This window comes from Leiobunum rupestre, chromosome 3, assembly GCF_980474605.1.
Source record: "Leiobunum rupestre chromosome 3, qqLeiRupe1.1.hap1, whole genome shotgun sequence".
NCBI classification, from domain to species: Eukaryota; Metazoa; Arthropoda; class Arachnida; order Opiliones; family Sclerosomatidae; genus Leiobunum; species Leiobunum rupestre.
In genome coordinates this window covers 70,321,715-70,334,554 of record NC_143386.1, presented here as the reverse complement: position 1 = coordinate 70,334,554, position 12,840 = coordinate 70,321,715, and the positions used below count along the sequence as shown (strand labels likewise).

General features: G+C 32.4%; 1 protein-coding gene across 2 annotated transcripts; it reads right to left on the bottom strand.

Moving 5' to 3' along the window:
- Positions 1-212: 212 nt before the first annotated feature.
- Positions 213-2,147, bottom strand: LOC149954495 (S-formylglutathione hydrolase). 2 transcript variants are annotated; one of them, XM_090170357.1, is made up of 7 exons: positions 1,915-2,147; positions 1,741-1,839; positions 1,546-1,670; positions 1,421-1,485; positions 1,044-1,362; positions 878-978; positions 213-335 (listed from the first exon to the last, which is right to left on the bottom strand). In XM_090170357.1, exons 1-6 carry the CDS (start codon positions 2,081-2,083, stop codon positions 898-900), a joined length of 858 nt encoding a protein of 285 aa, XP_090026483.1. In that variant the 5' UTR covers positions 2,084-2,147; the 3' UTR covers positions 213-335; positions 878-897. The 2 variants fall into 2 exon arrangements, with proteins under 2 accessions (XP_090026483.1, XP_090026482.1); XM_090170356.1 differs by lacking the exon at positions 213-335 and having other exon boundaries at positions 822-978.
- Positions 2,148-12,840: the final 10,693 nt, after the last annotated feature.

Below are 12,840 nucleotides of genomic sequence, written 5' to 3'. Positions count from 1 at the left end.
CATGGGATTTAAAAGTTGAACCACGAGATTACCATGCGGTGCTAATATATTAAATTAATCGTCGTAAAAATTTTGAATTTCGACCGTTTCCGATCGTACATATATAGATAATATAATAATTAAGCTATACCATATTTAGTGGACTTTGAAATATATTATTACTTTATATATTTTATTCGTTATTTTTATTATTTGTTTATTATATACCTAATTATATATTTCCCATATAAATATTTAACGTAATAAAACATTTATAGCCATAACAATAGTACCTTGAGCAACTTGTATCCAAAGGCTATAATAGCGACTTGGATGTATTTGCGAGAATATACCATCTTCATTTCAATTTTAAGTGAATTAAAAAAAAACACCTTTAAAGCAAGTGTCGGCTCTAGGTGAAGTAGCTCTTTTTTCAACAGATGTCGCTAGCGTCGAGATCAAAATAGATGCTGAAGCTATATTTTGACCCAAAAGGCGGGACATAAAAGTATGCTTCGCGTTGATTGGCTCGTTTGTAAATTTGTCAATAACTTCAATTATAGTAATTGTTTACAATATATTTTATATGGGATATATAATTTAGGTCAAAGTTCACTAAGTAGAGTAAAAGTGGTTTAAATATAATACTCTATAATGGCTCTCTGACGACGTTATTGTTTCGCTATTTTGAATTTAAGCTTCCGTTCCCATTAATAGATGGCACCACGCTCTCCACTTAAGTCGCTTTTTTTCAAAGAATCTGCTAGATTGATGGCCATCTCTAATAACAGGGACCTTTTCATAATACAGGTGGCAATGATAGAGCCGACAGTTGCTTTAATATGCGCAATTTTAATCAAAAGTGAAACTTGTTAAACATTTAAAAAATAGATGGTACCTGTTTCTTGTAAACAATATTTAACTGAAAAGATATTTAGCATGATGGGCTACGTGATCCTCCATAAACGAAGCTATAAAGTAGTACGAGTGATCGTAACCCTGCGATAAAAAACCACGAACAAATTTGAATAAAAGTATAAATAGCAATATGAACATTTTTTTACCTCTTGAAACCTAAGCGTAACTGGCATTCTGTTTTCGCTGCAAGCTTTAACAAAATTTTCAGGATTGAGTTCTTTTTCCAAGAAATTATCTTCCTTCCCTTGGTCAATTAAAATATCATAAGGTGATCCTTTATAGTTTGCCAAGAGACAAGTAGCATCATATTCGTTCCATTTTCCTGAATCTGAACCAAGATATCCAGTAAACGCTTTGATTCCCCATGGGCATTTAACTGGGTTGCATATAGGTGCAAAGGCAGATACACTTTTATATTGCCCAGGACATTTTAAAGCCGCAATTAGAGCCCCGTGTCCACCCATACTGAAAGAAAATTTTCATGCCAGAGTACACTTAAAAAAATGGTAATATTACAATTTACCTATGTCCAAAAATTGATTGTTTATCCGTTATTGTGGGTAAATTTTCATTGACTAAAGCTGGCAACTAAGAGAAAAATACAACAATTAATTAAATTAAAATGTAAATTTTTAACATAAGACTGACCTCTTTGGTAACATATGAAAACATCCTATAATTATCTTTCCATTTTGGTTCTGTAGCATCAACGTAAAATCCAGCACCACTTCCAAAATCGTAGCTAACATCTTCCCCTTCAATATTGCAACCTCCTATAACAAGTAATCGAATTGGTAAACAACAATAATGTAAAATAGATTATATAGATAAATAATTACGTACGTGGACTCGTATCAGGTCCAACAACCATGATTCCCCATTGCGCGGCATATTTTTGGAAACCAGATTTTTCTATAAAATTCTTCTCGGTGCAAGTTAAACCTTTATTATACAAAAAAGTTATCCTTGTGGAAATTAAAAAAATTCTATCAGATGACATGTATCAATTAACATTACCTGATAAGTAATAAAGCACTGGAACCTTTCCATCTTCAGCCTGTGGAGGCAAATATACTGAGAAATTCATGTCGCATTTTAATTCTTTGCTGTGATGTGAAAATATTTTCTGGAATCCACCAAAGCATTTTGCGCTTGAAATTAATTTTAAGGTCACACTTCCAGTCATGTTTGTATCTTTAAAGAAACGAGATGATTAGACGAATAATCTTATGATTCTTATCGAACTTATTGGACATCAACCAGACACCGGCGGCAAAAACCTTTAAAGCAGCGTTGCCAGGTTCTGAAGATCAAATTATTCTACCATTACCAAGGCCAGAAAAAATAATAAAACCCCTGAAAATTGGCGGTAAATTTGATTGTTAAACTTTGGCAGAATCCTAGGGCTGTGCAAAGTATTCGTCATTATTAGATTTGACCAAAATAATAATAAATCAGCTAGGCTAAGGCACCCCCTTAGGCCTAAGTCATATTTGGTAATTTTTAGTCTAAACTATTTGGACCGACAAATCGAATTCTAGTTTTTAAAATTCTAGAATTTACCAAGTAGCAGCAAGTAGTGAACTTTGTTAAACGACTATTCTATTTAAAAAAAATAATTTGATTTGGTCGATTTTAATCCAAATTTATAAAATTATTTGGTATTTGCATCAAATTTGTACCGCCAGAGAGCAGTAAGTTAGTAAACAAAAAACCTAGCGTTTTTTTCTGCGCGAAGAAACCGAAGGTCACGAGTGACCAAGGACAGTAGATACAGGGACGAGAAAGTGTATTGGCGGCCTCTGTTGGAATATATCACCTAAAACGACCTAAACGCAAGGAGAGTTAGTTGTAAACAAAAAAAAATGGCGGTCACCTAATTTTAGCGGTTCTTAACGAGGCTTAATTCCAAACAAATGGGCATTTTATTATTTACGCTCGTAGTTTTATTTTTAATTTAACATCAAAATGGTAAAAACTAACTACAATAATACGGTCCATGGTGAACCACGTCTTAACAATGGCCGCGGTTTGTTTACATCTAACTCCCCGTGAATATGAAGACGTTTAAAATCGAAATTTTTTCCCTGCTGTCTCGTCCCTGTATCTACTGTCCTTGGAGTGACGAAGCAAACAAAAGTTAAATTTGCAAGATACCTTGATGTTTGTAAATAGTAATGAATTGTATGGGCACATGATAACTATGAAGTAGATGTATACACTATAGAGTGGTCCAGTGGAAGCTAGGACCAACAAACACCACACCCCACACAATGATAACGCAACCCGTCAAAAGTCGTGCATTTTCTTGTGTACATTTGTTAGACGCTTTAACGCCTGCTGCCGTCGGAAGGGGGAAATTGGAAATTGTCTTCCCTCTTTCCGTAAAACGTTCATCGTAAAGGCTCGTCCAATGAAATTTGTACACAATACTGCGTTATCGTGTTTAAAGGCTAGCTGCGTTCTCCTTGTGTTTGTTGCTCCTAGGTGGAAGAAACCATTTTGGGAGGATTGATTCTGGAACTATAATTATACAGCATTTAGACCAGTGAGGTGAGTGAGCCTCTTTCTTTTTAATAATAATAATTGTTTATTGTTAGACCTCATATATACAGTAAATTAATATCTGGTTAGGCTAAGTCGAGGAACGACTTTTATCCAGGTAGACATACATACGTAATTACAATTAAGATTACACTCATGTTACAAAAAAAAAACTAAAAATAAATCACAAGAACAAGATATAATAAACACCGTAAAAAAACAAATTTGTTCTTAATAAATAGTTCTTTAGATATTTTTTAAAAGAGCTAAAATTAATATTTGATGGGGGTTCATTTGTTTCGGTCCGTTACAAAATAAGGATTTCAATTTCAATTCAGTGCGTGCAAAAGGCACTTCTAAGATATAAGACTTTCTGGTAAAGTATTTAGAAAGTTGACTGTACTTGAATGGATTATATGTATAATCAGGAATTCATACAGCTAACTTGGAATGTTTATCCGGGCTGTTTTTCGTCTCGATCTGGCTCCTCCCTCTGACGTCGAAATTCACGTATTTCTTTCAGCGCGTTTCATTGGCTTAAAAAGTGACTACCAAAAGGACCAATAATTCAGTACGAAGTTGTCTGCTTCAAAATCTGAAATTTATGAGTTGACTACTCGGTTGACTAGGCCTAAAATGTCTGCGAAGGCGATAGCTTTGAGTCAAGTTAAAAGGGTAAATTCCATTGAGTCAAGGGATATTATTGAAGGAGTAAATTGGGTTCTTCGGGAAAAAGAAATGATTTTTACGCGAAATAATTACTACTCGTTTTGAAGATGAAATATCATGAACTGTTTTGGCTTCCAGATCGAGCCTGAGATCGACTGTTTCTTTGATCGCGGATTCAAATATATAAAAAGCATCACAAATTACATTTGATGCCATCACGACGCCATAAAATAAAATTTGAATAGCAGACGATAAACGGGAGAGTTTTCTAGCATCAAAACAGCTACACGAGGATGATGAGGGGGAACGAAACAGAGAGGGAATATATTATCTAGTAGGCGGAGCCTAAACGATCAGCCACATCGTAACATAGGGGATATGGCGGGATAAGCATTCTAAGTTAGCTGTATGAATTCCTGGTATAATTATTTAAACATTTATATACAATAATTAGGCATTGGTAGTTAAAAACCTGATAGATTTGTAAAATATATTTATTTTGAAAGAGTATGGCGGTGTGGGTTAATGGAGGTTTTATTTTCAATTAAGCGCAATATTCTTTTTTGGGGGACAAAAATTCTGTCGCGAAGTATTGCCCTAAATTATTATAATTTTTTTTTATTCGGGATTGTAAGGGGTGGGACAAATTCAGTCCGTTCGTCCACCTGATTAATCAGGGCGAGATATGTGTAACGGCCAACGGGGGATACGTGGGAACCGGGGTGGGGCCACGCCAACGGGGGGATACGTGGAGACAGGGGTGGGGACACCCGTGGCGGAAGTATTCCGACCACCCGTTGGGGGATTGGTGGTCGTCCTCACACGGCCATCCACAAACTCTGCCTCCCCTGCAGTCGCTTGGGATTACAGGAGTAAGCCACTAATCCCGGCTGCCCCAAATTGTGATACAGAAAGTTAAAGGGCAACGCAAGTGACCATACATGGGGTAAATTTTCTTATAGATAAAAAGAACGACTGCGCATGCGCTATCTGCCATAGCCTTTCCCTCTGTAAAAAAATCAGAACCATATTTGCCGAATTTATTTTGTATAAATGCGCCATTTATTCTCTATGGCGCCTTTCGCGGTTTTTACGCAAAATCCATGCATTCTTTTCTTTAGTCGCGACTCGCGAAAATGGCCGAGGAAAGAGAAGTCTCCGTGCTTACCGACAAATCTGATCCTAAACTTCTACAAAATAAATGTAATAAAAAAAGATAAATATTCTGTCGGGGTATAATGATAGGGAAATTGTTAAGGGAGACGGGATATAGGAGTGTGTGTGGTGTTGAATTTTCTTAATCCAATGTGAGGTTAGCGGCAGAGATTTACTGTGTCCAAGGCCTAATGTTTCAACTTCCATTATTAAAAATATTCAATTGTCAGCCACCAACCCTTGTTAATTAACGGTGTTTTTTTAAAAAACACCTTTGGCGAATGTCCTTTACAAAGTTATAACGTTAGGTACTGTAATTTATTCTACATCATTTTAAATATTTATAAATTATATTAATCTTATATTTAATGAAATATTTATAAATGATATTAATCTTATATTTAATGAAATATTTATAAATTATATTAATCTTATATTTAATGAAATATTTATAAATGATATTAATCTTATATTTAATGAAATATTTATAAATGATATTAATCTTATATTTAATGAAATATTTATAAATTATATTAATCTTATATTTAATGAAATATTTATAAATGATATTAATCTTATATTTAATGAAATATTTATAAATGATATTAATCTTATATTTAATGAAATATTTATAAATTATATTAATCTTATATTTAATGAAATATTTATAAATGATATTAATCTTATATTTAATGAAATATTTATAAATTATATTAATCTTATATTTAATGAAATATTTATAAATTATATTAATCTTATATTTAATGAAATATTTATAAATTATATTAATCTTATATTTAATAAAATATTTATAAATTATATTAATCTTATATTTAATGAAATATTTATAAATTATATTAATCTTATATTTAATGAAATATTTATAAATTATATTAATCTTTTATTCAATGAAATATTTATAAATTATATTAATCCTATATTTAATAAAATATTTATAAATTATATTAATCTTATATTTAATGAAATATTTAAAAATTATATTAATCTTATATTTAATGAAATATTTATAAATTATATTAATCTTATATTTAATAAAATATTTATAAATTATATTAATCTTATATTTAATGAAATATTTATAAATTATATTAATCTTATATTTAATGAAATATTTATAAATTATATTAATCTTATATTTAATTAAATATTTATAAATTATATTAATCTTATATTTAATTAAATATTTATAAATTATATTAATCTTATATTTAATGAAATATTTATAAATTATATTAATTATATATTTAATTAAATATTTATAAATTATATAAATCTTATATTTAATTAAATATTTATAAATTATATTAATCTTATATTTAATTAAATATTTATAAATTATATTAATCTTATATTTAATTAAATATTTATAAATTATATTAATCTTATATTTAATGAAATATTTATAAATTATATTAATTATATATTTAATTAAATATTTATAAATTATATAAATCTTATATTTAATTAAATATTTATAAATTATATTAATCTTATATTTAATTAAATATTTATAAATTATATTAATCTTATATTTAATTAAATATTTATAAATTATATTAATCTTATATTTAATTAAATATTTATAAATTATATTAATCTTATATTTAATTAAATATTTATAAATTATATTAATCTTATATTTAATTAAATATTTATAAATTATATTAATCTTATATTTAATTAAATATTTATAAATTATATTAATCTTATATTTAATTAAATATTTATAAATTATATTAATCTTATATTTAATTAAATATTTATAAATTATATTAATCTTATATTTAATTAAATATTTATAAATTATATTAATCTTATATTTAATTAAATATTTATAAATTATATTAATCTTATATTTAATTAAATATTTATAAATTATATTAATCTTATATTTAATTAAATATTTTAGTATTTTAATGTAAAATTTGATCGTGATTAGGAATTGAACTCGGGTCACATTGTAATAATGCGGATAGTTAACCGCCGAGCCATTGACTTCCTTAGGGATATATTAAAGTAAAGGAACAATTATGATAAGGCTGTTTTTTTTACTAAACGGATTAATACAATATCTGTATATAATGTTTATTGAACTTTGTTTGTTTATTCTTTGGTACGGTTTTTTGTTTTGTTTTAAATTTTTGTTAAATTCTTAACAAAATTTCGTTAAAACACAAAAATTAGTTCATTGTTACCTTTTAATAACGCTTAGAAAAAGGATAATTATTCAAAACTCCCGCGGAAACTAAATCAAAGTAATAATATAGCGCCACCGTGTGGGGAACTATCAATTAAACCGGGTAAAAAATATAATCTCTTCAATTTAGTCAAATCTCGACGAGTCAAAAAAACACACACAATAAAAGTATATAAAGCCGTTGCCGTCAATATAGAAGAAATCGTCTTTCTTAGTTCTTGGCTGTCAGACGAACTATTACAGGACGGGGTCCTGGTGTCGGTCAAAAGTTATGAGGTAACTTTGCGGTTTTAATTAGTATGTTCGGTCCATGGTTCGGTCTTCGGTCAAGAAAAGAGTTAAATTGTGTTTCGCGTTTGGAACGTGAGTGAATGGACTTAAGTGTATGAACAGTGCGTGTTTAAGACTGAAAGTGTTAAAGTAATTGTGAACTAACTCAAGTCAGCTGTAAGATAAAATTTATTCTTATTATTTTTTGAATTGGAATAACCTAATTATACCCTTGAAATTATCAACTCAACCTGTGAGGCTAATTAAGTAGATTGGAAGTAATTAGTAGCGAACAGCTCTCAGCTGTTAATTAAGACAGAGTTTATAGTTAGGTAGTTTGAATTTAGTTAAAATTACTCAGTATAATTTATGATATTTACTTAAGTGTAAGTGTGTTTTGGTTTATGTTTCAATCACGATGAACTAAGACAAATCTAGTCTTAGACACTTGAGTACCAGTTCTGTACAATTACGTAGAAGTTATATATATTGTTGGGTCATTGATGAAAGTTAAATCTAGAACGCTCCATAGACTGTTCTGAATAAAAATTGCCATTTTATTTTCTAATCACTCGCCCCCAACATTACAGTTCTGGCAATCCCGAATCAAATAAATTTTCGATATAACGGCGACGGGAAATTATTCTCGTAAATTTATCGCGCGGCCTTAGGGAATTTTCTTTTAACAAAATTTCGATAAACTATCGTTTAATTAAAATCGGCCCGATTCCGTTAAAATTATAAACCAACAAGTTGGCAAGCCAAAATATACCTCTCCTCGGAAGAATGGTCCCTAGTGGTATTAATTTCTCGACACGACCCCCAAAGATATCTCCGCAATTCAGAGTTACGTATTCTCGGTTCAAACCCTGCCCGGTATAAAATTTTAATTATAATTTAAATAATTGAGACGAAACAATCGAGTTTAATTTATTCAGAATATTATAAATTAAGTAGTTACAACAGCGAGTTAGACTTACTAAAACAATGCACAATTGAATTTAACCCTTTTTACAGTACATGTTTATCAGTTGAATATAATACTAAGCAAATTTTAATGAAAGAAATATCTACAGATGGTATTTGTATTTTTCTCGCTTACGAAATACTTGCCGCATCTTTAACGCTCATTTTATTTCAACGCTCGTAGACTTCCAGTTGACGTTGTGACACATACCGCATGAAAAAGGCCAATGCCGTCCAATTTCCAATATCATATAATGACTCGCACACCCAGGAAATCATTGACTGCGTTAGAAATCGTAGATATCCAAATATCCACACCAAATATATTTACAAGAAGCAAAAACCTTACCATCAACAAAGCACAGAGAGCCACTTGACGAACCGCCAGCTCTTAAAGCAATTAACGTTAAATTATCTCCTTTGAATTAACACAACTATATATAGGTCGTTAAGAATACCCGTAAATAAATAACAAAAAAAATAACAAAGTGGACCACCCACAGGGTCTACCCTTTAACCCTCTTATCTCGGCTGACTGCGCTAAAACAAGATTTAACCTTTAAAAAAACCAGATTAGGCCTTCATAAATTCATTAATAAAAAAAGACTTTATTACCTATTATGCTTACGATGCGTGTCTTAATTTCAGTGAACCTAAGGAGCTATCGGTGGTTCTGTTTTAGAGCGCTCGACTGCCAAGCCGAATGGTCTGGGTTCGAAACCTGGGTGGCGCATTTGTTTTTAATCAATAGAGAAACGCTAAATTAGAATTTCTTCGATGCAATAATTTCAATTTCAATTCTATTTCAATTAAACCAAAATTTCGTACTCTATTAAATACGCTTCCGATAAAGCTGAAGGTCTAATTTTCAATAAGGCGTAAGAAGTGTCGGTGGCTCTGTGGTAGAACGTCCGCCTGTCAAGCAGGTGGTCTCGGGTTCAAATCCCGCCCGATGCGATCGCAAATTGATACTAAGACGAATACCGTGTACAACTGGTGGAAACCCTGCCATTGGACGTTGAGAGGTAGCATTACACTCAGAACTCGGTCCGTCCCAAAGTCATTAAGAAGAAGTTGGAGAGAAAACGCCCATATAAACACAACAGACTCAACATGCACAACCATCAGAACACAAACACAACAAATTCAACACTCACAACCTACGCATAAACATTACAAAAACGTAAAACACCAAACCGTCACGACGGTGAGCGAAAAAACACCATCCAAACCAAACCGCAAATGAATCCGTTAACGCTCACCGTCACACGGTGGTTTTGCCAACCCTTCGAGAAACTGCACCAAAAATGCGAACGCGTTCGCAGGCCTGACAGACAGACCCACAGACCCACAGACAGACACGGTGGTTATATAACCCCTTCTAGGGGACTTTGTCCCCTCGGAGAGGTAAAAAGCGAAAGGTCGTTATAATATCCTCTGTAGATATTTCTTTCATTAAAATTTGCTTCGTATTATATTCAACTGATAAACTTGTACTGTAAAAAGGGTTTAATTCAATTGGGCATTGTTATAGTACGTATAACTCACTGTTGTAACTACTTAACTTATGATATTCTGAATAAATTAAAATTGGTCGTTTCGTCTCAATTATTTTAATTATAATTAAAATTTTATACCGGGCGGGATAGAACTGGGATAACATTTTTAACAAATAACTCTAAATTGCGGAGATATGTCTTTAAGGGTTATCTCGAGAAATTAATACCACTAGGGACAATTCTTCCGAGGAGAGGTATATTTTGGCTGGCCAACTTGTTTAAATCTCATGTCTGTATTTTTCCAGTCTGAACAAGGATCCTATATGTTAGAAGGATATGAGGCGAGGGACGAAAAGTGGCAGCGCCGTCGCTGGGTCATGCGCGATAGAGAATCCGTCTTTAGATTCCGTCAAGGACAAAACATGGAGGAAGCACCGCCAAAATTTGTCCTTGAGGGAATAAAAACAAGACGTCCCACGTTTAGAGGCTCTCTTAATATCGACGGCGTTTTGATAACACGGGCTGGCCGGAGGGTGACCTATCCTTCTAACATATAGGATCCTTGGTCTGAATAACCATTAGTCAAAGAATTCTTAGTAGTACAAAAATGACGACATCAAAAGCAATACGTCTTGTTGTTTTCAACCGAATATTCTAGCATTGGAAATTTATCTTACCAATTTAAATTGAAACTTCTTTTTTGCCCATTAAAATCGGTTTGTGGAAATGTTTTCAATTTAGGCTGAACTGGGTCATCGTCTTTACTAAAGCTAATATCTTTAACAGGTTTTATTGTTGGTATCTGTGCTTTGTCTATATTTTCATCTTTTGCTGGTTTGTCGTTACTCAATAAAACAGTAAATGCTAATCGACTGTCAAGCATTGAATTCGCCAATAGTATTTGCTAATCGACTGTCAAGCATTGAATTCGCCAATAGTATTTGCCCTTTTATTAATTATTTCTTCGTGTTTTGGTTCGGAATCGTTTGAAATACATTGACCCTCAACAAATTCTCCTTGCCCACTTGGTTCTGTAGCTTTTTCTTGCGCTTCAATAAGTTCATTGGTTTTAATTTTGAAAAACTTTCGAAGTGTATCCTTTTGAGAATCAATTTGTTTTTGTTCTAATTTTCTCTTCTTTCGCTTTTCGGCTCCTGAAGCGTGAGTGTTATTAAATCTTTTCATATTTAATCTCCACACTAAAACTAAAAATTCAAATGAACTTTATAAGAGCGGGCTGAGCGGCTTTAAAAAATAAACATTTTTCCCCAACCACGAAAAATGATTAACCAGAGCAAATAGTTGAAAAGCCCGTAGAGGCCCTAGGAAAAGTCAGAGCTTAAACCCTATAAAGGACCGTCTTAAAAGGTAACTTTTAATAGCCTTGAAATGGGCTTTTTTTTAAGTAACTTCTAATAGCCTTGAAAAGGCCGTTTGAAAAAGTACAAAATTACAAATAGCCTTGAAAAGGCCGTTTGAAAAAGTACAAAATTACAAATAGCCTTGAAAAGGCCGTTTGAAAAAGTACAAAATTACAAATAGCCTTGAAAAGGCCGTTTGAAAAAGTACAAAATTACATATAGCCTTGAAAAGGCTGTTTGAAAAAAGTGAAAATAGCCTTAAAAAGGCTGTTTCCAAATGTAACTGGTCGCTACTAATAGCCTTGAAAAAGGCTGTTCTAAAAAGTAGCTAGTCGCTACTAATACCCTTGAAAAAAGCTTAGGCTGTTTCAAAAAGTAACTACTAATTAGCCTTTAAAAAGGCTTTTGGTTCGAGATATATTATCTAAGTGTTTAAATTTTAGACAAGCGCATTAAGGCTTCTTTAAACCTCGAGGAGGTAGAAGTCCGCTCTTGCCAAAATTTTAAACTCGACTGGATCGAGAGACAAAAAATAAGACTACAAACTCGTTCTGTAACACAAAACGAAATGGAACGAAAGATGGCCCGTATCGTCGACTCGTCGAGATAAAGAGCCACGAAATATCGCAAAAGTGTTGAAAACCGGGTAAAACCCCAAAATTATAAAGACACAAACCGTTCCCCCCTCTCCAGGCTTTCCCCTCTTATAGTTGGACAGGTTGGGCCCGGGCTGTTGCGATAAGCGCTTCTACAAACCTTGGGGAAGTTGCACTGTTGTATGCGGCGCTATGCGCCTTTTGATATATTATATCAATATTATATTTCTATTCTATATCGGGGGGAACATTTCCACGAATATTTATCTTTCTTGTGCAAGTCGACCAAAAATATTTTGTCCCTACCGCGTGGTCTGTGCATCTGGCAGCGAAGGCCAAAGGCGAGAAAGGGGGTTAACACAAATAGACCCGACCCGTCGCGTTACACTCTGCCCCGCCCCCTTCCCCACACTTTACGTTAAAAAACATTCCGATAAATTGAATTTGATGTTTTTTTATAAGCTAAAATTTTGATTTCCATTTTACAAAATTTTCATCAAACACTTAACCGTATTGTAGCTGGAAATGATTTTGGGTGGCGGGGCCCCCTAGAAAATTACGGGTAGGCTGTAGACTACCTTGCCTACCCCTAGATCCGCCACTGACGACACATTTGCGCCGGTTGTCAAATACGACACAGTACGAATTCTTCTCACCATCGCAGC